Below are 25,730 nucleotides of genomic sequence, written 5' to 3' on the forward strand. Positions count from 1 at the left end.
GCAAAGAAAATGATACAACAGATAATGAGATAACGAGTCTGAACCTCAGGGTATATATTGGTGGTTACCTTCTTTTTATTTTAAAAAGTCCTTTTGGAGTCTTTTTGACAAGGATCCAGAGTTGCCTCTCTACCTAACAGTAGTTCTAGCACAAAAAAATGTAAGCTGAAGATTCTATTCACTTAAGCCATGCATCAGTTTGATATTAAGTAGGCTTAGGGAGAATGAGTAAAACCTGCACATGATTCCCTTTAAAAAGGAAAAACAAAACATTAATGGCTTATATAAGAAGGAAAAGAATGTAGATGGCTGAAATTACTGAAGTCAGTTAGATTCTGTGTGTTTCTGCCCAAGTCTCCAGCATGTCTGAACAGAATTTCTGTTTATGTGTATTGGCGCTACGCTTTTATTCTCAGGTATTTACAGCTTTGCTGACACCTGCTTTTGTGTTTTCAACATCTACAAGATGCAGCCAGATAGAAAATTTGGGAATGTTTTTAATTTTTTTTAAAAGCCAGATTTATTTCCTGGTTTTTGATGGAGAAGGCAAAGGATTATCTTGCCATCCATTATCAGGTTAAGAACTGAGTAACTTTTCAAATAAAAGGCTTCTTAGGATAAACCTGCAAGACAAAGCCTAAGGTTTTAGCTGTACATGTAAGAAATTTTCACCTCTTTTCCTTTACTTTGACAACCTCTTCCATATCCCAGATCATATATTAATGGAATTGTTAGAAAAACGCAGAATAAAAATGTTTCCTAAATATATTTGTGGCCTTTTGGCAATGCTTATACATTGTATAGATTGGGCCATTGTAATATCCAGGGAAAAAAAGAAAACAAAAATTACAGATATGTTCTCGCTACAGATACAAAAAAAAGCTGGAATCTATAGCATTATTTTAGTCCATTTTGTAAAGGTATTAAAATTTTGTATTTGACTCTCAAACAAAAAAAGAGGAAAATCCAAAGTCTACTTTTACTTAGTGAGGATAAATGAAAATTCAGTTATTGACAAAGTGATATAATTAACACACGCTTACTCAACATTTTTAGTTACGAAGAGACAATTTTTATATGTAATACTGAAATTGTATAGTATTCCAAATGTTAACATACTTTTTTTTTTTTAACAAGTTAAAGCATTCTATAACTTAAAACCACTCTCATAAATTCCTCTATCCTGGAAATAATTCTCTAGTAATACAGATAAATGGATAAATGAACTTGTTTAACTCCTCTTATTAGGCATAATGTCTTCCTATTATACACACATATATGTATATATGTTTCTGTAACATTTGTGTGTATGTGTGTGCGTATTCACTACGGAATTTTCCTAATCTGTCATTTCCTTTATTTAATTTCCCTCCAGTCTGCAGTTGCTTTTAGTTTATTTATGATTCTTGTGCTACACTGTAATTAAAGCAATTTTTTAAAAGATTCTGTCATCTAAATCATGAAACTCTGCCTTTCAGGTTTCTTGTTTTTTCTCCAGCCAGTTCTCAAGGGATACTAATATAGATGATCATTTTTTTCCCGAAACCTTTTCTCATCTTTTATTCTTCCATGTTCAATCTTTTAAAATTTCTGCGTATTTAGGGGGTAGATATGATTGTCTTCCCCCTCGCAGAAGCTGCTTATAAAATTTAGCAAGCTTTCCCTAACTATAACATTTCAATGGGATCTTTAGATATGGCAGAGTAGCAATAACAGAAAGTAGTTACTAATTTAAGGTGTAATCAACACCCCTGGGAGCCTAGAAAAAGGAGTACACTTGACAACACTGTTTCTATCCATTTCCTCAACTCTTCATTAGAGACAGTATAGAGCAGAGGGACCCACCTCGTTTAGAAATGAGATAGTGCGAATGAAGAAAATGTAGGTTTTTAGTCTCTGGACGAGAAATGCAATTTTTTGAGTGACTGCTATGTAGTAGCACCGTGCTGGATGCTTCATACAAATTATGGATTAGTGACGCTTAACCAACCTTAGAGGTAAGAGGATTACCTTCATCCTTTCACAAACTGGGAAGTTCAAGATCAGAGACATGAAATAAAAGTTCATGAATTTTAAATTCAGGTCTGAAACAAATCTTTTTTAAAATCCCCAACAATAGCCATCTATTTTGTTTAATTTTTATTTGAATATACTAAAGGCGTCAATATAAGTTAGTCATATGTCCAAATTAGGTTGGAAGTCCCATCTGAGTGGGAATGAATTATTTAGGTTTATTAAAGCTTCAAAAAGTAAAATAAATACATTACCAAATGGTCTTATCAATATTCAGAGTTAAGTCTACCTCTGCCCAATGGCCAGACCAACCCTTGAGAGTTATACAAAGACTCATTCTTTCCTGAACATTCCCTGTGAGCCTGAGCAGCTATAAATAAGGCAGCTGTGGCTGACACACAGAGGAGCCTAGTGGAAACAAAAGACTGGGAAGAGGTTTACTGTATCTCTTGTGTGGGAAGAGCGGTGGGAGCTGCTGGCTGGAGAATAAAGAAAGGGCAAATTTGCTAAGGAGTAAAAGTGGAAGGACATATATACTGTTTGTCGTACACTGTTTGCAACACTGATGTGTTAGGAAACCATCCAAACATTGTACTGAAACACAAAAATGAATATCCACGTATGCAAAATATCATAGAATAGCAGTTTATTTTTCTAATACACTTTAATTGAACATCTGTGTATGCAAAACAACAATTTTCTGCCTTCAGAGAACTTACAGTAGAGTAGCATAAGTTATACATGTATAGAAATAATTCTAATAAAATTTAAAAACTGACATGCCTTATAAGGATGGTACAAACTATGTTGTATAAAATTTCAGAAGAGGGAAAGATACATGGTGAGGTCCTTTAAGCCGTTACTCTCTGACATGGACAAGAACATGGAAAAATATGCAAAAGACCACACAGGGAATTGTACAAGGAGGTAAATTACATCCAGAGCAGAGTTGAAAAAAATTATTATACAAACCACACACAAATATTTGCATTATACTAACAGAGATAATCAAGTTATAAGGATAATGATTGGTCAGACTCTAATCTACTTTTGCAATGGGTGTTGTAAGTAGGAGGGGAAGTAATTTGTTTTTAAGTTATATATGGGTAACAAAGGTTATAGCTTGTTCTTTTTATGTAATATTAAATAAATGTCATCAGTCCCTGGAGTTAAGCTAAGGAGTGGCCTTTGTCAGCAGAGTTCAAAGAAAAATAAAGGCCAGCTCCAGGAGAGTGAGTTGTAACCAAACAGGGCAAATAAAATTCCCGTCTTGCAGAATTTTCTATTTGCATATAATGGAGGAACTTTCCACATTGGAGCAGGTGTTAATTCACCTGTATATTTATTATATTAAAGCAAACATGCCCTGTCTGCTGGATGAAGATAGATAATTCGAATCCTATTACCTCTGAGACAATCTCTTCACTATTTTCATGTTTCATTATATTAACTCTAATCACTGCACATGTTTTCTGACAGCTGATTTCTCAGAAGAAAGGCACAGTAGGTGCCCATTATGAATACACTGAATATAGGAACTTTATACCCTAGGAACCTCTATCTATAAAATATCTGTAGTTTTACTGATGAAACTACAAACAGTAGCGATGTTCTAGGGAGAGAGCTGCTGTGTGATTTGTGCTTTTTCATTAGCATAGCTTGATTAAAAAAAAAGTCTTGTCACTTTATGTGGTTTTGGAGACGGGCATAAGTTTATAAAAACATGTTTTAAAAATTCCTGCAGTTTCCAATTGGTTGCATATTCCAAAAAAAATTATTTTAAATCTGGCAACCAAAGGATGTAATGAAGTATGGTTCATAATAAGTCAGGGGTAACCACCAAAGATTGCATATAAAATGTATGGTTTTCTTACCAGCTGAAGAAAATTAAAGTGATCCAATGGAATTTAAGACAAGAATGGAAAAAGAACATAAACAGAAAGAAAATTTAGTGAACATAAAGCATGAACTAAAGTGGAAGGAATAAGTCCTAATAGAAGAGTAAAAATAAATATGAGTGACTTAAATTCACAAATATAAAAAGCATTTGTTTCTAGATGTGATTTGAAAACTAAGATCTCACATTATACTGTTAGCAAGAGACAAAATTCACATAAAAGGTTACTTTCATTTTCAAAATAAAGAAATAGAAAAAGATACGCCTAGGTAAATGTGAATCAAAAGAAAACATAAGGTACCAATATTATTTCTGGAAATATAAAACAAATCAAAAATCACAGGTTGCAAATGGGGCTACAACTTTAAAAAATCAAAGATCAGTAAATTATAATCACCAGCCACTTATGTAGAATTCACACTGACAGAATGACTGAAAGAGGTAGGCAAGTTGACATTTGTCATTTGAGATATGACTACATGCTATTCAGAAACGGACAGATCAAGGAGATAGAAGTAAGCAAAGGAATAGCTGACAGACAAACCAAATAGAAATATTTTAAGAAAAGAAAATTAGGGCTTCCCTGGTGGCGCAGCGGTTGAGAGTCTGCCTGCCAATGCAGGGGACACGGGTTCGAGCCCTGGTCTGGGGGGATCCCACGTGCCGTGGAGCAGCTGGGCCCGTGGGCCACAACTACTGAGCCTGTGCGTCTGGAGCCTGTGCTCCGCAGCGAGAGAGGCCGCAGCGGTGAGAGGCCCGCGCACCGCAATGAAGAGTGGCCCCCGCTTGCCACAACTGGAGAGGGCCCTCGCGCAGAGACGAAGACCCAACACAGCAAAAATAAATTAATTAATTAATAAACTCCTACCCCCAACATCTTCTTTAAAAAAAAAAAAAAATTATAAGCTCTTATCATTTATAACAGAGAGACACAAATATAAAATTAAATTAGGTATTAACTAAGCAAATGCAATGGTATCTTAGACATGGATATACCATGACAAAGTAAGATTTAGCCAAGAGATGTAAGTATGGTTCACAGTATGAAAATGTTTCATTTTATTTCACTACATTATTAGCCTAAAGTAGAAGAAAATCATAGAATTATCTCAACTCAGGAACAGCAGTTGTCATGTCTCTAAACACACACACACACACACACACACACACACACACACACACACACACACACACACACACACACACACACACACACACACACACCCACCAGAAAGATTTTGAGGGACACTTGACAAATAGGTTTTAAAGTTATTTTGAACTATAATGATATCCAGGAACACTTGAGACAAATTTTAGAAAGAACTGGAAGGAGAGTGTTTGTACTTTAAAATAGTACCTTTTGTTCTGGGTCAAAGGATTTTAGGCATCTTTCAAGCTTGTACCTTATCAAAGTGGTACTCACAGATTCAGCTTTCTTGTGAGTTAGGGTAATTCTCATTACTCCTATCAAGTTATTACAGTTAAGTCATTACTCATGAGAATGTCAATTCAAGTCAAACATTTATTGACTAAGCACTATCTTCAAGATACTGTGTTGATTACTGAGAGAAGAACAAAGAAAAACATCACATGGTTCCTGTTTTTAAGGAGTTGGATGTGGTGAAGTAGGGACCACTCCCTGTGCATTTATACACACACAGCTGCCCCTCTGTACTTTACATGTGCCTGCTTTGCGAGACTAGTAAGAAAGACCTTACCAAAAACAGGGTGACCCCATGCCCCCGCCCAGCTCTGACATTTGGCTTTAGCTAAAGTTTGTTACTAAACCCCAATATCTTACGTCAAGTCTGTATAAAATAAGATAATCAGCAAGCTTATGATACAATGAATAAAACAAATTTTATTTCCTTATTCTACATGTTTACAATTCAAGGAAGAGCTAAGTAGTCATCAAACATTGTGGGAATTACACACACTCATGCACACACACACGCATGCACACACACCGGCATTCAGGATAAAAATCTTAATAATTACAGAGTCCAACGGTCACTTTAGCCTTGTTGTCTGTTATAGTCCTGGAATTAAGATTTATTTTTTAAGTACATAAATTAAACCAGGGGTTAGAAATTTTTTTTTCTATAAAGAGTCAGATGGTAAACATTTCAGGCATTGCACATCATAGGGCCTCTGTCACAATTATTCGATTCTACCACGGTAGCATGAAAGTAGCCAGAGATAACATGTAAATAAACGACCTTGGCTGTGTTCCAATGAAACTTTATAGAAACTGAAATTTGAATTTTGTATATTCATATATTTCTTTTTTTTTCTTATTTTTTCAACTGTTAAAACATGTAAAGCCCATTTTTAGCTTGCAGGTCACAAAAACAGGTGGCAGGCTCATTTGGCCTGAGGGCCGTAGTTTGCCAACTCCTAAGTTACACAGTAAACGATGGTTTTTTCTGATATTTCCTTTTAATATTTTAAGACAGATTTATTTTCATAATTGAAAACCTCAAATGTCTTCCTATTTGTAAAAGGAAATGCTTTTTTTCCCCAGCTTTTTATAACTTCCCTTTTTCTACATTGTAGGTCATTGTATTGTTTCCATGAAAAAAAACCTTTTTTCCTTTTAAAACATTTTGTTAAGTAATTGTAGACCATGAACATGGCTAAGACGGCTTACCAAATTAATTTGCAGAGTTTTTTCCCAGTTTTTCTCATTATTCACTCCAGCATTATTCACCAAAATGTCCAGTTTTCCAAAGTGGTCTACAACTTTCCTAAAAGTATCTAATAAGAAAAAAAGAAAAAAGACATCATAGATACGTTCTTATTTTGCACAGACACATTTATGACAGTCTGTGCCCTGAAATGAGGTTTTAATTCATCCACGCTTCTCGTGAAAGTTATACTCTTAGACGGTGACTTCCTCCTGCCTTGCTTCTCAAGTGTGGTTTGTGAGCCAGCAGCATCAATCAGTATTACCTGGGAACCTGCTAGAAATGCAGAATCTGTGGCCACCACAGACCTATGGAATCGGAATCTTAACCATAATAAGATCTGCAGATGATTTGTATGCACATTAAAGTTCTGTAAGCAGTATCAGTGGTGTAAATTTTAGAGAACTGAGCAGCATATGCTAAGAGCTCTTAGAAGTCAGTCTGGGCAGCCAGCATCTCTGTCCCTAAGAAGTTACTGAAGCTCTGTGGCTTAGACTATGACAAGCATCCCTTTAAAAATAAGCCATATTTTCTTCATAAAGTGTCATATTAAACAGTTATGTATCCAGATCCATAATGATCATTTCAGTGCATTTGGATATCCTAGTAAGTCTATTTTTCATTCAGACGATTTTATTTGATTATTGTAACTTCGATGTTTGCCTTTTCTTTTTCTATTTTGACAGCTTTGTATTGCAAGTTTGTATAACAACTGTGTTCAACTAAGGTCAAGTCTGCATAGATTCTGAGGTCTGAAGGTCCCTCATTACGTTGTCCAACCACATTTCCAGTCCTTGCCAGCCCTCCTTGACCAGTTAAAATTAGGCTTTACCCCTTGGTATTGAGAAACATTATTTCTCAAAGTAGCCTTTTACATAGTTCTATTGTTTCCCTGGGCCTTTTACCCCTGGTTCTAGTTCTATTACTTGAAACTATAGATAACAATTGTGGTTATTCTTCCAAATGATAGGAATGTGTTCTCGGGTCTTGGGTCCAACATATGGGTTCCTTGAAAAAAATAGATCCGCACAAACTTTATACTGATTGAAATAAAATTAAAGAATTATTAACAACCACCAGACATATTGAAGACGGCATGGACCAATTTGCCAAATGGATAAATTACTATGCAAGTTAGCTGCCAAAAATATTGCCAAGACTTTCTAATATGTACCCTTTACAGTACCTTTTACTGTACTGGAATGGAAAACGACAAAATATATAAAAACTGTTCATTTTTTCAAAGAACCTTTAAAATGCTTCTTAAGATCTCAAATTGATTCCAGAAAGGGTCCTCCAGTAGAAAAGATCTAAGGAATATTATTATTGTTAAATTTTGCATTTCATCTTAAATATATTCTACTCTTCAGAACTCCACATCCACCTTACAGGAAATTAGGTTGTCAAATATGGACGTCTACTTGCTTCTTTACTTTTCTTTCCTCTTTCGGTGTCCACTGTATTCCTTATACTCTGCCCTTACTGATGTATAACACACCAAATTATACATTGGTGTATTCTTCTTTATAACACACCACTGAATTTTGGGCTCAAGCAACTTACAGTCTATTAGTAACTCTTGCTGACATTTATATGCTGTGGTACTCTTTGTAATTTGCCTAAACTCTTCAGGTTGCATTTTTCATCTGTAAGTCATCTCCAAGAACTTTTTCACCTCTGTATTTTTATGATTTCAATGAAGTCTCTTTGGCCACATGTCTAAGCAGTTTTAAAAGTTGTAGGCAACATTAAATCCTGACACTGGAAGAGCCAATGCCATGTTTTCCTAAACTGCAAATAAACGCTGATGTCCAGACAACATGTGGATTTCTCACGACCAACATGCCTTCTGCTGGTCACTTACATGTCTGGTTTCCTCCTTCACAATCACTTATCCTTAAGGAATGTGTTTACAGTCAAGGTACTAATTTTAAATACTGGGAAGCAAAACAATTAAGGTTAAATGTCACGTGTGAAACTACATAAATTCAGACAGAAATAGCTTTCAGATGATCTGTAGGGAATCTGTTCCCTGTTCCATCAGCATGGCTGTTGGGATTTGACATGACTTCATCCCTGATGAAAACTATCCTGTGCAATCAGCAAAACTTTATCCTCTAGCAACTAGCACTATGTTTACAGGTCTCTTCTACTCATGCTTGTAATCCATGTTATAGGTCTTTATAACATTTTCGGATTTTAATTATATAATTTCCTTTAAAACAATTTCCCTGAACCGCAGTTGGCTTCCTTCTAACATATAGCTCCATTTTCACTCTTTCACAGAACAGCCCAACATTTTCGAAAAAACACACATCCACGTTAAGAACAGAAGTACCAGAGTGACTTTTATGAAGATATTTTTGGTCCCTTGACTAAAGACGTGCCTAATAATTTACTTAGTCTTTCAAAAAAACTTTGTGAAATACAAATATTTTATTTTCCCATTTTCTCCCAGAAAAATATGTATGTTTTTCATATAGATCTATTGGGTTTCTATATGACCAAATCTGTTAATTGTCTACACCAATTCTGTCCCTGATATTTCACAACTAGATTGGTCTATTTTAAGTGAGTAGACGGAAACAGGAAAGCATTGAGGAAAGTCTGGTAGAAACTTTTCTTCTGCAATTCTAAGACTACAGTACAGCTATTATTGTTTTTAAAATATCATTTCATAGGGGAAACACCAGAGAGAGCATGTGGTTAAAAGTATCCAGTACGTCTGTGATGACAACCCTTGACCTTTCATTCTAGTCCATTCCAAAGAGAAACACTGCCACATTTGATTGTCATTGGACTCTGTGACTTCCAGCTTTCTGGGAGTTGTTTGCCATACTCGCCTAGCCTACTTTGTCTTTCCCAGTTCCATCTGCAGGTTCAATCATTTAATAATTACTGTAGCAGCACCGTCTTGGAATACACCAAGGAATCTTGATTACATTCAGTGCGGCCACATGACTAAAATAAAAGGATTTCTCAAGCATGCTTGGCTTTTCTTGCCCCTTAGCTTTTAGGGCTACTGAGACGTCAGAGGAAACGTAACAGTCCCAGCTATCTCTTGCAGCTCAGAGGTAGCTGCTCTCCAGGAGATAGCCGGCCGCCCGCCCCAGGCTGGATCTCTGGCCGGGGGTTGCCTTCATGTTGCTGCTTACTCAAGGTACGCTCCGCGTGGATGGATGGATTCCCTGCCCTTACCTCTTAGTTGTTCCTGATCGGCCACATCGCACTGGATGAAGAGAGTCTTCTGAGGTTCAAACTGCTCATCCAGGGCAGCTTTACACTTTAAACCTGCTTCACGATTGCAATCGACAAGCGCTACCTACAGACAAGAGGAGAGGAATCGAGATCCTGCGCGGCTCTTGAAATAGACCAACAATAAAGAGACCACAGGACGCTCCTCTTTTGGACCTGAGATGGGGCAGTTTACAGTTCGGGATCTCTCCCGGAGCGTTCGAGGTCCGCTCGAGCGCGCCAGCCTGGGCAGCTCTGGAGACTGCACGGCGGGCACCGGGGGCTCAGCCTCGGTCGCTGCCCCCATCCCCCAGGGCCCCGGCTGGGGGAGCGGGTCGCGGGTGGGCCGGCGAGGTTCGCGCCGTGCGCCCTGCCTCGCTTACCTTGGCGCCCTTGAGCAGCAGCGCCTCGGCGGAGGCTCGGCCGATGCCCTGGGCCGCGCCGGTCACCAGCGCCACTTTGCCGTTCACGTGCATGTCGCCGCCTGCGCGCGGTGGGCGAGCTCGGCGTCTCCGCGCGGCCGCGGCTTTTAAGGACCCTGCGCGCTCGCGTGCTGCCCGTCCGCGTTCTCCTGCCAGTGGGCGGGGATGAAGCTGTCAAGCACCGCCGGGCACCCACGATTGTGTCACCTGGCCCTGAGCGCTCCGGTTCCGCGATCTTTGCCTTCCTGACTCGCAGCCAAGCCCAGATCAGAGCCCCCCCTCTGCCTGTGGCTGCCTGACTGGCGGTGGGAGGCACCAAGCAGAAAGGGTGCTCCCCAAGAAGTGTTCCCTTCAGTGCGCTGAAGACCACCCCACAAAAGAATGGTGGAGGAGAGGCTTGAGAGCCTGGATTCCTCCTCTGCGCCCAGGTCCTCCCCTCTCCTCCCCCACCCCCCACCCCAAAGAAAAATAAAACCGGGAAAAAACCCACAAACAAACCCAGCAAACTGTAAAGCACAATTTTAGGGATGTTGCTTTTTTGTCTAAGTTTTTGTCTGAATTCCCATCTCCTGGACATTGGGGTGGGGATGGAGGGAGCAGAGGTCACGAACACGTTGTGGGTTTTGGGGGGTTTTTGTTTTTCTTTCTTAATGGTGTTTTGGACAAACCTGTATAGATATTGGAGATGAAAGGTGCACTGTGCTCGGAACAGAAACCCCTGGATCCTATCATTTCAAGGCTGGAACTCTTGAATCTTGGAAATAGGAGTCTTATTGGCACTTATGTTTCAGATCAGTATCAATCCTGGGTCATCCTGAGAGTGCCCAGCAAGAATTGTTATCACTGACTGCACGGGACTCCCAGACTCGCTGTCAGCCTGGTGGCATGCTGGTTCAATGGTATGCTTGCTGGTTGAGTCATACTAGCTCTGGAGGCTCTGAGTTAAGTATGGGACAGAGGTTCCTGGTCCTCCAGGAACTTGAGCTTGAGCTGTGAACTGAGATGCATTCAGCCGGGATTATGCAGCTGACCTAGTCTGTCTGTCTGTCTGTCTTTCTCGCCCGCAGGCTTCAATTCTAATTCTGTAAGCTTAATACCTACTTGGCATTTATTTTCATGATCAAAGAAATTTAAGCACCTGGGGAGGTGGGGGTCAGGCAGAAAGCTTACACAGCAGAATGAATCCTTTGTGTACTTCTTTGTCACCGGCAGACGAGGTGACTGACAGGGCAGGAATGTTTGGGGAGGTTGTGTGAAACGTATGTTGTCAGTAAATCACTGAAACAAGTCTTCACGTTGAAAGAGAACAGCAGAGGATTCAAACAAACATAGGAAACCAAAGAAAACCCAACACCTCTAGGGGCACGCACAGAACATAGAAGGAGAAAAGGAACTGTTTTTCTTTATCAAGAAAGAACACCTTAAGAGCCAGAGAAGGAGCCTCTGGAGTGACCCAGGGACATGTTGGGAAAGCAAAGTGTTGCAGCACATATGGGGAAAGGAGTTTCAAGAATAAAGGAGTTGTTCCTAACACAAAGTACTCTGATAAGTGCAGGGAAGGAAGGATGAAGAAATACTTTGAATTTTTCCAGACAGTAGTCAACGTCAGTAAATTTAGATGGTACAGAAACCAAATGGCTGAAATTTAAGGAAAAAAATGATGAGAAGATGAACATTGCAGAGGCTCCAGACCAACATGATATGGAAAGCAGTAGATTGGACAGTAGTTGGAAAGATTAGTAAGCCAATAAGTTATTCCTTTAAGAAAGGAAGGGGACGGATTCAGGTTAAAAGGCTGCCAGTCACCGAGAGCAAAGCCGGAAACAGGAAGCAGTACGGGGGTGGGTGGGTGAACTGGAAGAGCATTGGCTGTGGATTCACACAAAGCTGGTTCGGGTCTTTTCTCTCTGCTCCTGCCCAGCTGTGGGATCTTGGGCAAGTCGCTTCCGCTCTGTGCCTCAGATTTCTTGCAACAATGAAATTACGTCTGGCACAAGATAATAACAATATTAGTTCAACTAATTACTGCTGGGTCCTTAACAAATAATACACATGAGATGGAGAAAAATGTGAGAAACAGGTTTATTAGCACAAAGGAAGGACTGGGATCTACCCCCAACCCCTTTCCCTCCCGTTGGTTTCCATGGCCACTGCCTTTGTTCAGACCCTTATACTCTTTCCTGTGACAGCAGCAGCAGTTTAGACTCCTGAATGATTTCCTTGCCCCCAGATTTCTTAGATCCAATTCGGTTTCCACACTCCTCCCAATAGAAGTTCTAAAACACTGATCTGATCGTGTTTAGACATTCTGATGTTTAAAACCCTTAAACTATCTCAACCCCAGGGCATGGCATAGGGGGCATGCCACTCCCCATATCTTTCTTGTAACCCCTCTTTACAGCCTGGGAAGCCACATCAGTTAAAACCTATCCCACTGTCCAGGCTCAGGCCTTTGCCATACAGTATCTGCTCACCTGAGTATAGTCCCCTCCTGCTTTCTTCACCTGTCTTCCCACTGAGCTGGAGAACTCTACAGTGGAAACACTTCTCACTCACATTATTGTAATTGCCTTCCTGTCCCTGAGTGCCTTCAAGCTGTGTCCTGAGCACCCATGGCAGGGTCTGTGCTTAATACATGTTGAATAAAGAAAAGAACAGATAAATATAAGATATGTGTTTGAGAGAAGATGGAAAATGGTGAAAATTCCCATATACTGTGATTACCTTTTTATATAACTTAAAAGTAAGACTGGAAAAAATATGTGGGTATGGCGGTTTGGAAGAAGAACGTTTTGATATTTTATATTAAATGTACATTTTGATTTTAAAATATCTAAAGGATATTATGTATAGTATATTTGAAAACCAAAAGAAGCACTCTTTACCCAATAAACAAATTCCCCATTCCTCTGTGGTTTTTTGATAAACATTTCTCATCTTCCGTGCTCATAACATTATTTAATTTCATTTACATTAACTCTATAATTCTATCGTCAATGTAATTTGTGTAATTAAAAACATAATTCTTAGCTAAAACTAGGTTAAATCTGAAACAAACCATCATTCATATAATTTTGTGAAAGCATTCCTATTTATAGGTTATGTTTTATTTAGTTTGTTGTACAAAGTTCTCTTAAAATAAAAACAAAAATTAATTAACAGTCGAATTAAAAGGGATTATTTTTATCCCACCCCTAGAGGGGTGGGATAGGGAGAGTGAGAGGGAGACGCAAGAGGGAGGAGATATGGGGATATATGTTTATGTATAGCTGATTCACTTTGTTATACAGCAGAAACTAACACACCATTGTAAAGCAATTATACTCCAATAAAGATGTTTAAAAAAAAAGGGATTATTTTTCCTTTGATGCAATTGCAGGTGTTTGATATTTACTCAGGGACAGTCATCCCGTAAAGGCTAAAAGCACAGCCTCTGAAATCCAGCTTTACCGCCTACTGGCTGTGTGACCTTGGGCAAGTGACATAACTTCTCTGAATCTCAGCTTCCTCATCAGGAAAATGAGGATGATGATAGTACCTATTTCATAAAGTTGTTGCAAAGACTATACCGAATTAAATAAATACTACATATGTAATTGAATTTGTTATTCACTACCAAACTGTGAGGTGGTTATTATTGTGGTCATTTTACAGATGAGGAGAACAGGTTTGGGGAGGTTAGGGGATTTGGCCAAGGTCACTTATCTAGAAAATAGAAGGAGCTGGCTTTGACTCCAAGTGTGGCTGACTCCTGAGTGGTACTCCTTCTTCTTCTTTTTCTTAAATTAAACTCTTTATTTTTTGAGATAATTGTAGCTGAGCAGTACTTTTCACCATGATTGAATAGTGATTTCTTTAAGAAACACAAGTTAAAAACAGACTTAAATTCAAGTTAAAATTCAAATCAGAATTCCTTGATCACATTATATTTTCACACACACACTAGTGCTTGTAGCTCAGCCCTGACTTGTTAAGACAGGCCAGTCTCCACTTGATTTTCCTTTGTCCTGTGCCCAGGGGTGAGCACAGACATCCCAAAATGTACCTAGTCACAGGCCCCAGCTTGTGAGGGCCCCAGTCTATCAGGTGACTGATCTACCTGTGACAGATCAGTCACCTGATAGATAAAAGCTTGTTTAATTTTTAAACAATCACATATAAAGAAACACAGAAATAGGCTTTTTCCTTATTGAAACCAAGAAGCCCTGTTGACATACGGCAGTTTCTGCTAACACCAGGGTCAAGGATTCTTGTCTCGGCTTTGCCTCTGCAAGCTACAGCAGAGGAGCTGACCACTTTGGGATATCTACTATGTTCTCATTCTTCTGCATGTTATCTCACTGAATCCCTTTTCCAATCCTGCAAAGTAAATATTACTCCCCGCGTTTTACAGATGAAGAAACTGAGGCTCATGGAAGACAAGTAATCTCTCCCAAGGTCAGACTTTGAGATTTTAGCAACACACCTGGATTCAAACCCAAGCCTCTGCTCCTTCCAGCAAACTCAGCTCTTTGACAGATGTGCGTTCAAATGCCGTCCCCACCTTTGTGCTGATGGTATGATCTTGGGCTGGTTACTCAATGTCTATGGCCCAAAGTGCCCTGGACTGTTAGGTGCAGAGTAAACTGGCATTCTGTGAAGCACCCATTACAGGACCTGCCATGCATACTTTGACCAATGAATCCTTGTTATTAGGTTCTTCCTTGATGTTCATATTTATTTCTGGATTTAGAGATAAAAGACAGGTAAAAATGGAAAAACAATGCTGATGAGGGTAAACTTTCGGCTCCAGAATACAGGTGAGATGTTTCTAACCTTTCATAGCGTACTAGTCTGCTCCAGCTGCCATAACAAAATAGCATAGACTCGGTGGCTTAAACATCAGATATTTATTTCACTCAGCTCTGGAAGGTGGAACTCTAAGATCAAGGCGTTGGCAGGTTTGGTTTCTTCTGAGGCACTCTCCTTGGCTTGCCAAATGTGGGCAAAAAATTTAAATAGGTGGCTGTATTTGAGTTTGTATATCTTTATTGCTAGTGTAGTTGGATATTTTTCCTATGTTTACTGGTCACTTTTTTTTATTCTATGAATTGTCAGCTCCTTCACCGTATCCATTTCTGATCATAGTTTAAATATTTTTATTTTGTGTGATAGTTACAAAGATTATGAAATTATATCTTAGAAATGCACTCTGAAGAGGTTATGCATTAAGTGACAGGGTGTTTGGAATTGTAAGTAAAATAACCCCGTAACGTGGTGGACACCAGTGAAGCAAGAATGGCCGTGAGATGCAGTGAGGACTAAGCCTTCATAGCACATTCCTGGCTATTTGTATGGACGTGTGACTATCCACTCCATGTGAATATCCTCCAAAAGCTAGGATATGTCCTTGTACCAATAATTTTATTAGTCACTAAGGATGGATTAAAAAGGCCAGAGGACACCTTTGGTGTCAAGGGTTTAAGCATGTATCAAGACATCAAATTGTACGTTTAAAATTTGCAGCTTTAGGGCTTCCCTGGTGGCGCAGTGGTTGAGAGTCCGCCTGCCGATGGAGGTGACACGAGTTCGTGCCCCGTTCCGGGAAGATCCCACATGCCGCGGAGCGGCTGCGCCCGTGAGCCATGACCACTGAGCCTGAGCGTCCGGAGCCTGTGCTCCGCAACGGGAGAGGCCACAACAGTGAGAGGCCCGCTTACCGGAAAAAAAAAAAAAAAAATGCAGCTTTATTTGTAATAGCCCCAAAATGGAAACAGCCCCAGTGTCCATTAACAGCTGAATAGATAAACAAGTACTGGTGTATCCATACAGTGGAATACTACTCAGCAATAAAGATAATGGACTATTCACAAAAATAGTGTTTATGAATCTTAAAATAATTATGACGCATGAAGGAAACCAGGATTTTTTTTAAAAGCAAACATGTTATGATTCCAGTCATGTGAAATTCTAGAAAATACAAACTAATTTACTGTCAAAGAAAGTAAATCAGTGGTTTCCCTGAGGGTCAGTGAGGGCAGGGAGAGATTACTAAAGGGCACAGGGTGAATAGAGGGGTGACGGAAGTGTTCATTAGAATGGTTACAATGGTTTCATGGGTTTATATGTACATCATACAAATCCAATTGTACACTTTAATTATGTGCAGTCTATAGTTTGTCAGATGTCAGTAGAACTTTTTAAAAAATGGTTCAGTAAAAGTTTGGATCTACTTCTTTTTTTTTTTTTTCCAGAAACCGGAAGATTTCTCAAGCTTATATTGACTTGACCTTCTGTCTCTCCATGCCTTGGGAAGGGTAGCCCTCCTTAGGGACCGGCAACATTGGTAAGCAGTAAAGATCATTTCTATCTGAGTCGACAAAACTCTGGCTGGATGATAAAAGACTATAGGATTTCCCTTTCTTCTATCTTCATTTTCTTGTCTGTGCAGTAATAGCCTTGAGGTGAACAGTTCATAGGCTACAGGAGTAAACAAACCCTTATTTGCTCTGACAATGACCTCAACTCCAGGAAAACCCCCAGTGTGATATGTACACACTCATCTCGTATAACCATAGTCATCAAGACATCTGGGGATGCACCTTCAGAAAAGGCACTGTCTCTCTAGTTTGGTACAGTCTCCTCCAGACCCTGTGTGATTCATATCACACACAGTGTCTCTGTACCAGTTATGGTTTCAGCTTGGCCCCTGTAGTCTTACCACAAGTGACTCTAGCAAACCAAATTCTGGACATCAGGGTGCATGTTCCTTTGTAGTACCTGGGAACAGCTCCCCCTCTATATGCTGGGAGTTATGTGACATCTCTTGGCAAAAAGGGAGTCAATTCATCCTTCTCCCCAAACCACTAGAGGTTGTCATGACAACTTCCCCCTCCTCAGGGTGACTTCTGGATCCTCAAAAACCCCTGGCATCCAGGCCACAGAAGAGAACCACAAAGTGCTGTAGTCTTTCCTAGGTGCCTTTTGTCAGCAATGCAAAGTAGATCAAAACTGGGAGAAGAAAAAATTCTTTGCAAGTTGCCAGCAATATCCAGACTGGGTCTTTTTATTTTTTTAATTTTAAAATTTTATTTTATTTATTTTTTTATACAGCAGGTTCAGACTGGGTCTTCTTGGCCAAAATGGGGTCAGAGAGGAGAGAACAATGTCCCCCTAAGGTGTAGGTTAGGTGTATTAAATGTATTATTGACTTATGATATTTTCCACTTATGATGGGTTTATCAGGATGTAACAACATCATAGGTCGAGAAAGATCTTTATATTTAGCCAGTCTTTGACAAAGGAACAAAGGCAATATAATGGCGCAAAGATAGTCTTTTCACCGAGTAGTGCTGGAACAGCAGAACATCCACATGCAAAAATAATGAACGGTCACAGACCTTCACAGTACCCCTTCACAAAAGTGAACTCAAAATGGACCACAGACCTAAGTATAAAATGCAAACATATAAAATTCCTGGAAGATGACATAGGTGCACATCTAGGTTGACCTTGGGTTTGGCAGTGACTTTGGACATCCAACACCAAAGGCATGATCCATGAAAGAAAGAATTGATAAGCTGGACTTCACGAGGCTTTCAAACTTGCACCTCTAGATCTTTGGGCATTCTCCTTCTTGCCTATCCGGCCTCTCTTGCTTTTCCCCGTTCCTCGTCTTTTCTAGAACCCACAACCCACTAGCGCATTACCTTCTTGCCAGTAACCTTTGCGCCATTGTCCGTCTACTGGACCTATAACGACACAACTATCCAGCTTCTTTATTTTCAAATTCAGGCAGCTAGGGTGCTATGAGGGCAAATCATAAACTCTAACAATGCTGTCCTCTCTCTCATGCCCGATGGTAATTATATAATTCAAGCGTTCGAATTCTCTTCTAACCCCTTTATCGCTATTCTTTTCCTTTCACTGTCAGGAGGAAACCTTTTACTTTCCCTGAAAGTATAAAATGGAATTTCCTCTATTATTATCAACCTACCTGTGACTTTACTTCCTTTCTCCTTGTATCCAGATCATGCTAGCAAAGTCACTTTGGTGTAAGTCTAATCTCTCCATCTGTACTTTGAAATCTAGTCCTTTCCCTCTTCATGGCAATGCTAATTCACCATCTATCTGCTTCCTTTCCCCCTTATTTTCAGTTCTTCTTTCTCTGCTAGCATCAATGCTATGCGAAAATTTTCCAGTTTCTTTTCTGTTGAATTAGAAAAAAATCTCTTGCTGTCATATTTAGTTAACGTATTTTCATATTGGTATATATTCATTATCTTAAATCCATCACTTTCTGTTCATTCTTCAATCCATTAAAAAATATATATATGTTTTATTGTCTGTCTTCCCTACCTCTGGAATGGGTACACCACAAGGGCAAAGAGTTGGGTGTGTTTTGTCTTTGATATATTCCAAACCTGAAAAAGCTCACCTTTTCTTTTGAAAGAACTGCATTTCTTGGGACATAATAGGCCCTTAATAAATATTTTCTGAATCAGTGAATGGATGGTGCTTAGTGAGCTGGGCACTGAGAGTGGGCAGGTGAAACAGAACCATCTTAAATTTCCATTAAGATGATAATAGTACCCACACCGCAAGGCCCGAGCACGTTTCGGTCTTGATCACATTTACTTCTCTTCCCCACTTAACCCTCTTTATCACTTATCTCTTGAAACATTTTCTTGCCTTGAGTTTCCTGACCTTGCACTCTATGCTTTTTTCTCTCTAATTTTTGAGTCTTTTCAGGATTCTTTGCAAGGTCTTCTTCTGTTAACCTGTTGATGTCAACTTCTAAATGGTAACGCCTTCTCTTGTTTTCACACGTTACACAGACTCGCTGGTTATGCACATTCGTTTCCTGGCATCAGTTTTATCTAAATGCAAACCATTCTCAAATCTAAAGCCCAGTTCTTGCATCTGCAATTCCATCTGCATTGATCACTCTCCCCTTCTCGCCTCCAACAGGCCCCAGGATCAGGTCCTGCTCCCATGCACCATGTCTTCATCTCCCCACTTCCCCAAGTCAGAGACCATCATCATATCCTTACTATTCCTCCACCTTTTCTTTCCTTTCCTAATCATTTTTCTTATCCTGTCTATTTTAACTCTGCAATATCTTTCAGACTGGCATAAAAGCAATAGGTATGTGAACAATTTTTACTCACTAAAAATCTTAAACTTATCCATTACTGTAGAAATAATTGTACTGTATTATAATTGTCTGTTCATTGGTCCCTTTCACTCAAGAAAGTGTAAATTCCTTAATGGTAGGAATGTTCTCTGTTATCTTCTCAGCTTCTCACACCTGGTCTGGAAGTTGTGTAATTTAAAATATTTTTGGAAGGATAAGAGATTCTAGATAAATTATAATTTTAATTAATTTAATTATTTCAGTATTTTTGAGTTTAGTAGTATTGAGTACACAATAGCTGAAAGTATATATTGGGGCAGTCTTTTAAAGATTTATCTTGATCGAGGAAATAATCTCAGCACTATAGATTTGAGTCAAAAATATACTATTTGAATATAATCTATTAGTGTAATAAGTTTATTATACAAGTTATAAAAACTTCACATAGAATCCTCAAATAAATACTACTATAACTAAACATGAAACTCTTCCCTTGTGTGCACATATACTTTATATTTTTTTTTATTAATTTTTATTGGAGTATGGTTGCTTTATAATATTGTGTTAGCCTGCACTGTATAGCACAGGGAACTCTACCTAATATACTTTAAACATTAGCAGGCTGCTGACAGATAGAAAAGTATGTTTACAAGTAGGGAAGATTCCTTCTAGAAAAATGGTACAGATGAACCAGTTTGCAAGGCAGAAATAGAGAGATATAGAGAACAAACTTATGGACCCCAAGGGGGGGAAAGTGTGGCAGGGAGTGGTGGTGGGATGAATTGGGAGATTGGGGTTAACATATATACATTAATATGTATAAAATAGATGACTAATAAGAACCTGCTGTATAAAAAAAAAAGAAGAAGAAATAGGGAAGATTCCCTAAGGAGAGACTTGCTTTGCCAAGTAATGATTACTGGCAGCGTGTCAGAAATGTAAAGAATCTGAGACATTCAAACTACAGCTTGGCCAAATTAATCTTAATATGCTGACATTAGAGTTTTTAAATACGCTAATGGCAGTTGTAATGTTTGAGAAAAAATTTGATATTGCTCGGTCACATGAAACAAAATCTTGACCCCTAAACATTTTATTTTGCAATACATTTTTAAAGTGAACAGATTTAATTTTTTTTAATTAATTAATTATTTGTTTTGGCTGCATTGGGTCCTTGCTGCTGCGTGCAGGCTTTCTCCAGCTCTGAAGAGCAGGGTCTACTCTTCGTTGCGGTGTGGGTCTTATTGCGGTGGCTTCTCTTGTTGCGGAGCACGGGCTCTAGGCACGCGGGCCTCAGTAGTTGTGGCTCGCGGGCTCTAGAGCGCAGGCTCAGTAGTTGTGGCGGATGGGCCTAGCTACTCCGCGGCATGTGAGATCCTCCCGGACCAGGGCTCGAACCCGTGTCCCCTGCACTGGCAGGCAGATTCCCAACCACTGCACCACCAGGGAAGTCCCGAGCAGATTTAATTTTTAGAGCAGTTTCAGGTTTACAGAAAAACTGAACAGAAAGTACAGAGTTCCCATGTAGCACAATAGAAACGGATTATCTGAGGAGGTGGGTAAGTGGAGGATAGTTTTTTGTTTTCCAGAGGAAATGATTTCTAAGCCGGGTTCTGAGAGGATGAAGTTTGGCCAGAACAAAAGAGTCATCCATCTTTAGTTTCTTTATTTTGATAATTCCAGGAGCCGTTTACACTAAGTATATTTCATATATACAACCACTTGAAAGCCACTCCCTTTCTGTATATCTTTGATATGATTTAGGATTATAGTGGCAATGTAATCTGGGCACATGACAAATAGAAACAAGGAAGCAGGATTTAAAAGACTTGCCATGCATATGCAAATCATGATGTTATTGGCCCAATCTGCTTGTACTTTGACTTGTTTTTCTGACACTGATGATAAATTTGTGACCAATACAGCTGGAATCCTTTAACGGTGTTGTCAGAGATTGTACAAGAAAGTCATCTGTCACACACTGAGGCTAAACATATGACCTTCAGTCCTATGCCAGCATAAACTGTCAAATGATTTAATGGTTGTTTGTTCAGAAATAAATATATGCACATATAGGTACAATATCTGTCCAACAATATTCCTGATTTTTCCTTTAGGCAAATTTCTACAGAATTACAAAATTCTACAATTTCTGACAAAATTAATCCACTAAATGATTATAGATGACTTGAATTTTTTTTAAAAAATTTTCTGTGCCCCCTTAGTATGTTTGGGGTGTCTGTAATTACGAATGAGAATTGGATGAAAACACTCATAAATATTTGTAGGATGAAAGCAGGAGTACAAGGTTTATAATCCAGAGAATAAAAAATGTGAAACAATATCACACTGAGATTTTTAAAATTTTTGATATTTCCTCTAATTCCTTATTCAGCCCCTCTAATTTAGACCATACAGTCTGGATGACTGCAGATAACTCAGTCATAAGTTGATGATAAGATAGGGGTCTTATCAACAACCTATTACTTTAGGTAATTGAAGTAATAACTCTTGGGGTTAATGTGCACGGCAATCTCATGGAGAAATTTGCAGATGATGGGCATAGCTTTAATGGGCTGTCTGCCTCGGATCTGAAAGACTCAACCTTTAGTCATGCTTTAAATAAAAAGAAATATAGAGTGGCTCAAGTCATTTCCTGTGCTTCAAACATTTGGCAAAACTGAGTTCCAGGGTTGTTATAGCTGGCGTATTCAATTTGTCCTTAGGATACGCTGTAACATCTGCATTCTGCAGTGCATATGCTAATCACGAGAGGCCTTGTCTTATTATTGTGGCTTTTTTTCAATCTTTATATAGGAAAAATAAAACTCACAGCAACCTTTTAGGGTGAATGATATGGTAGAATTATCTGTTTGCAGCCAAGTTTGGGAAAAAACACATTTTTTTCTCTTCATTTAAATTCTAAACATATGAATTGAACACCTACGTATATGCACACACCAGGGCTGTAGGACGCTTGGGTTAAAGAACGTCTCCTTGTTCCCTAGACCATGAGAGAAGCTGCTTTTTAAAACCCAAGACTTTTTGTTAGCAAGTGAGTCACTTGTAATTTCTCTTCAACATATAGCTCATTGACAGTAGAATAGCTGTTTGTTTTATAATCACAGAAACAGCTGCACAAGGGCTCCTCTGCCTCACGGGCTTATCTTTCCTAGCTAGAGATACAAGGAGTGTCCAGGTCTGGGAAGAAATTTTTAAGAACTGGTACTCTAGGTATATCAGTGGGAGTTAAGGTTGTAGGGGAAGAAAAAATATCTTTTCCCTCTACCCATTTTAGGTTCACTGGCTAGGACTCTGTCAATTAGACGGACAAAAGACTAATTAACAAGAAAAAAGCCAACAGAAGTTTATGAACATTTTTATTGCACATATAAACGGAAGCACCCAGTGATGAGTAACTCAAAGGGGTGGTTAGAACTTGGGTTTATGTAGCATCTTAACAAAAGAACGATAATATTATAGAGAAATGGCAAACCAGAAGAAAAAGACTTTGAGCTTCTTAGGGCAGCAAATTCTGGGAAGGCAAATATATGGGAAGATGATGGTAGATAAGAGCTAGTTTTAGCAAAGTTTGTTATATAGATTCCTCTGGTACTGCCTCTGGGCTGATATGGGTCTAGGGTTGTCTCCGATGATTATTTCCTGTTCTTCCTGGTAGAAAGGGGAGAGGAGGCACCTTTAAAAATTTGTGTACTGCTCTGGGGCAAATAATGGGAGAGCAGAGAGCTTTTCTTCTTCTGTTGCCTTCAGATCAAAACAATCCTTATGCCAAAGGGATATATTTTGGGGTAGCGTATTCTGCTACCCTTCAAGGTCATCACAAACTGTCTTCAATAATGCAGTTCAGGAAATGTATTTCTTCATTTTATTAGGGCCTTTGCATGGAAAAAAAAAGAAATTTTATTGTCATATACACATTGATGTGTGTGATATGAATTAAAAACTTCATATGAGTAAGATTTCAGGTGCATCATTTGCTAGAGTGTCATATATGCATATATATATTAAACAGTTGTTTTTAAAACAAATTTCATTTTTGAAAACAGTTTTAGATTTAAAGAAAGATTGTGACAGTACAGAGAGTTTCCCTATACCTTGCACCCAGTTTCCCCTATTATTAACGTCTTACATTAGTAGGGTATATTTGTTACAGTTAATGTACCAATATTACCTCTTATTATTAATAAAGCCTGTATGTTATGTAGATTGTCTTAGTTTTTAGCCTGATGTCCTTTTTTTTGTTTTGTTTCCAGGATCCTTTCCAAGATACTCCATTACATTTGGTTGTCAATGTCTCTTTAGCCTCCTCTTGGATGTTAAGTTTCTCAGACTTTCCTTGTTTTTGATGACCTTGGGAGTCTTGAGGAATACTGGTCAGGGTTTTTTGCATATTTTTTTTCATTAATCACTCTCTTAAAAAATTACTTTGGCCATGGCCAGTGGGTAAATTTCCCTTTGTGTAAGTTAAGGGATGAATGTCCCCATGGCCAGATCTCATTTGCAAGAAGCCTCTTTGGTATAAAAGACTAGACATTATTCCAGAATTCCTGCTGTATGAAACAATATCCTCACATTTGTTGGGGCCCTCTTTTTTCTTTTTTTTAAGATGTTGGGGGTAGGAGTTTAATAATTTATTTATTTTTGCTGTGTTGGGTCTTCGTTTCTGTGCGAGGGCTTTCTCTAGTTGTGGCAAGCTGGGGCCACTCGTCATCGCGGCGCGCGGGCCTCTCACTATTGCGGCCTCTCTTGTTGCGGAGCACAGGCTCCAGACGCGCAGGCTCAGTAGTTGTGGCTCACGGGCCTAGTTGCTCCGCGGCATGTGGGATCCTCCCAGACCAGGGCTCGAACGCGTGTCCCCTGCATCGGCAGACAGATTCTCAACCACTGCGCCACCAGGGAAGCCCACATTTATTCACTTTTTATCAAGCCTTTTGATAGATATGAAAGTAAATTACTGCAGTCTAACATTAGAAATATTGAAAACATCTTACAAAATATCATACTCATTAAGAGAGTATCTTGAGTGAATGGAAAGCAAAGAGGAAAATTTCCCATTTTTTGTGTTTTTTTTGTAACTTTAAAAACTACCATGTGCTCCAAGGCCAATTATTTGCAAGTGCCTTGGAAATAATATAACTTAAATCTACAATATCAACATAAAATAAAGCAGACATTAGCTCCTGACTTTGGAAATATTTAAAAATTAAAAATCAGTAATTTCTGCAACAGCCCAACAGTTTTGTCTTTTGTTTTTCTAAGTTAGAAACGTTGTGGCATCATTTGTAGCATGAATCAAATTAAATCCTGCTTATTTTGTAGTGTGTCTGTAGAGATACAAAATCATCATTAATCGGTTAGGCACTTAAATATAAGGTCACAAATTAATCATTCTTTGGAATTGGGTGTATGGAAAGGGAAAGCTCCAGTCCTCTGTCCACCATTCACATGATATTTTTCCTTCTAATGGGAATATTGATGCATTTATGTGCTCAGCTCTTAGTATGTTTCCCTAAAGCGTTTACCATCTTTTATTGTAAGATATCTGCATTTACACATTAAAGAAGGATATGTATATTCGTAGATTCCTGCGATTAAATTTCCTTTGTTCAGGGACCATGCTAGGTCATTCTAACTCTTCCTCATATATTTAGGGAGAAATTTGTCCCTCTTTTTAAGGTTTTACCTAGGACTTTGCTCCATACAAGAGCAGATTGGATTAAGCCCTAAGGAGACTGTAATTTTCTTTTTATCAATTACACATTTGTCCCTCTGCCTCCTAAGCAAGTAGTAAAAGTTCAGAATATCTATTTTTCTGGAGTGGAGAGTCTGGAAGTTCTTCAAAGTAGTTTCACTGTGGGATGTTCCACCAAAGCCCTCCAAATTATCTGTTCTCTAACCTGAGCAAGAAATGCCAGTTTGGGGTATAGGACTCTTCAGACACTTGAATTTTTCACCTTCAAACAGAAGGCTGGAAGCATTGTGGATAAAACATAAATATTCACAGAGCATTGCATTTATAAACGTGTAGTAAGAAACGAATGAGCACGTGAAACCCATAGACCACTTTCTTTCAGCATCATGAAAGTACTATCTCACAGAGATTAAAAGAATGAAAGTATTGTCTAACTCAGAGACGGGAGCTCCCTCTAACATTGTGCAGCTCCCAATTAGTAACAGCTATGTTTCTCAAGCTCAACCAACCATAGAAAGAAAGGAGAAAACAAAAAAACCAAAACGCACATCTAATTGATTTCTTCCCTTATTCTGATGCCAATAAACCAATAAAATACAGCAACAGCTGGACCAAGGAACTAAGCTAAAAGGAAGAGAGTTTAATAAAA

The 25,730-nt window shown here is 38.9% G+C and overlaps 1 protein-coding gene and 1 long non-coding RNA gene across 3 annotated transcripts in view; one reads left to right on the forward strand and one right to left on the reverse strand.

The window, feature by feature from the left end:
- The window catches only part of HPGD (15-hydroxyprostaglandin dehydrogenase), a 30,097-nt gene extending 19,259 nt beyond the window's left edge, over positions 1 to 10,838 (reverse strand). The window contains exons 1-3 of the mRNA XM_079927357.1: positions 10,215 to 10,838; positions 9,796 to 9,919; positions 6,561 to 6,667 (exon numbers count right to left, since the gene is read on the reverse strand). Of these exons, the coding sequence (XP_079783483.1) occupies positions 6,561 to 6,667; positions 9,796 to 9,919; positions 10,215 to 10,307 (324 nt within the window). The 5' untranslated portion in view covers positions 10,308 to 10,838. The remainder of the gene's footprint in view (positions 1 to 6,560; positions 6,668 to 9,795; positions 9,920 to 10,214) is intronic.
- Positions 1 to 25,730, forward strand: part of LOC307189348 — a 116,585-nt gene that overhangs the window by 71,368 nt on the left and 19,487 nt on the right. For both annotated transcript variants that reach the window (XR_013829160.1, XR_013829161.1), the window contains one exon: positions 16,487 to 16,578. This is a non-coding gene — a long non-coding RNA (uncharacterized lncRNA). The remainder of the gene's footprint in view (positions 1 to 16,486; positions 16,579 to 25,730) is intronic.

The sequence above is a fragment of the Stenella coeruleoalba genome (assembly GCF_951394435.1).
Source record: "Stenella coeruleoalba genome assembly, chromosome: 7".
NCBI lineage: Eukaryota > Metazoa > Chordata > Mammalia > Artiodactyla > Delphinidae > Stenella > Stenella coeruleoalba.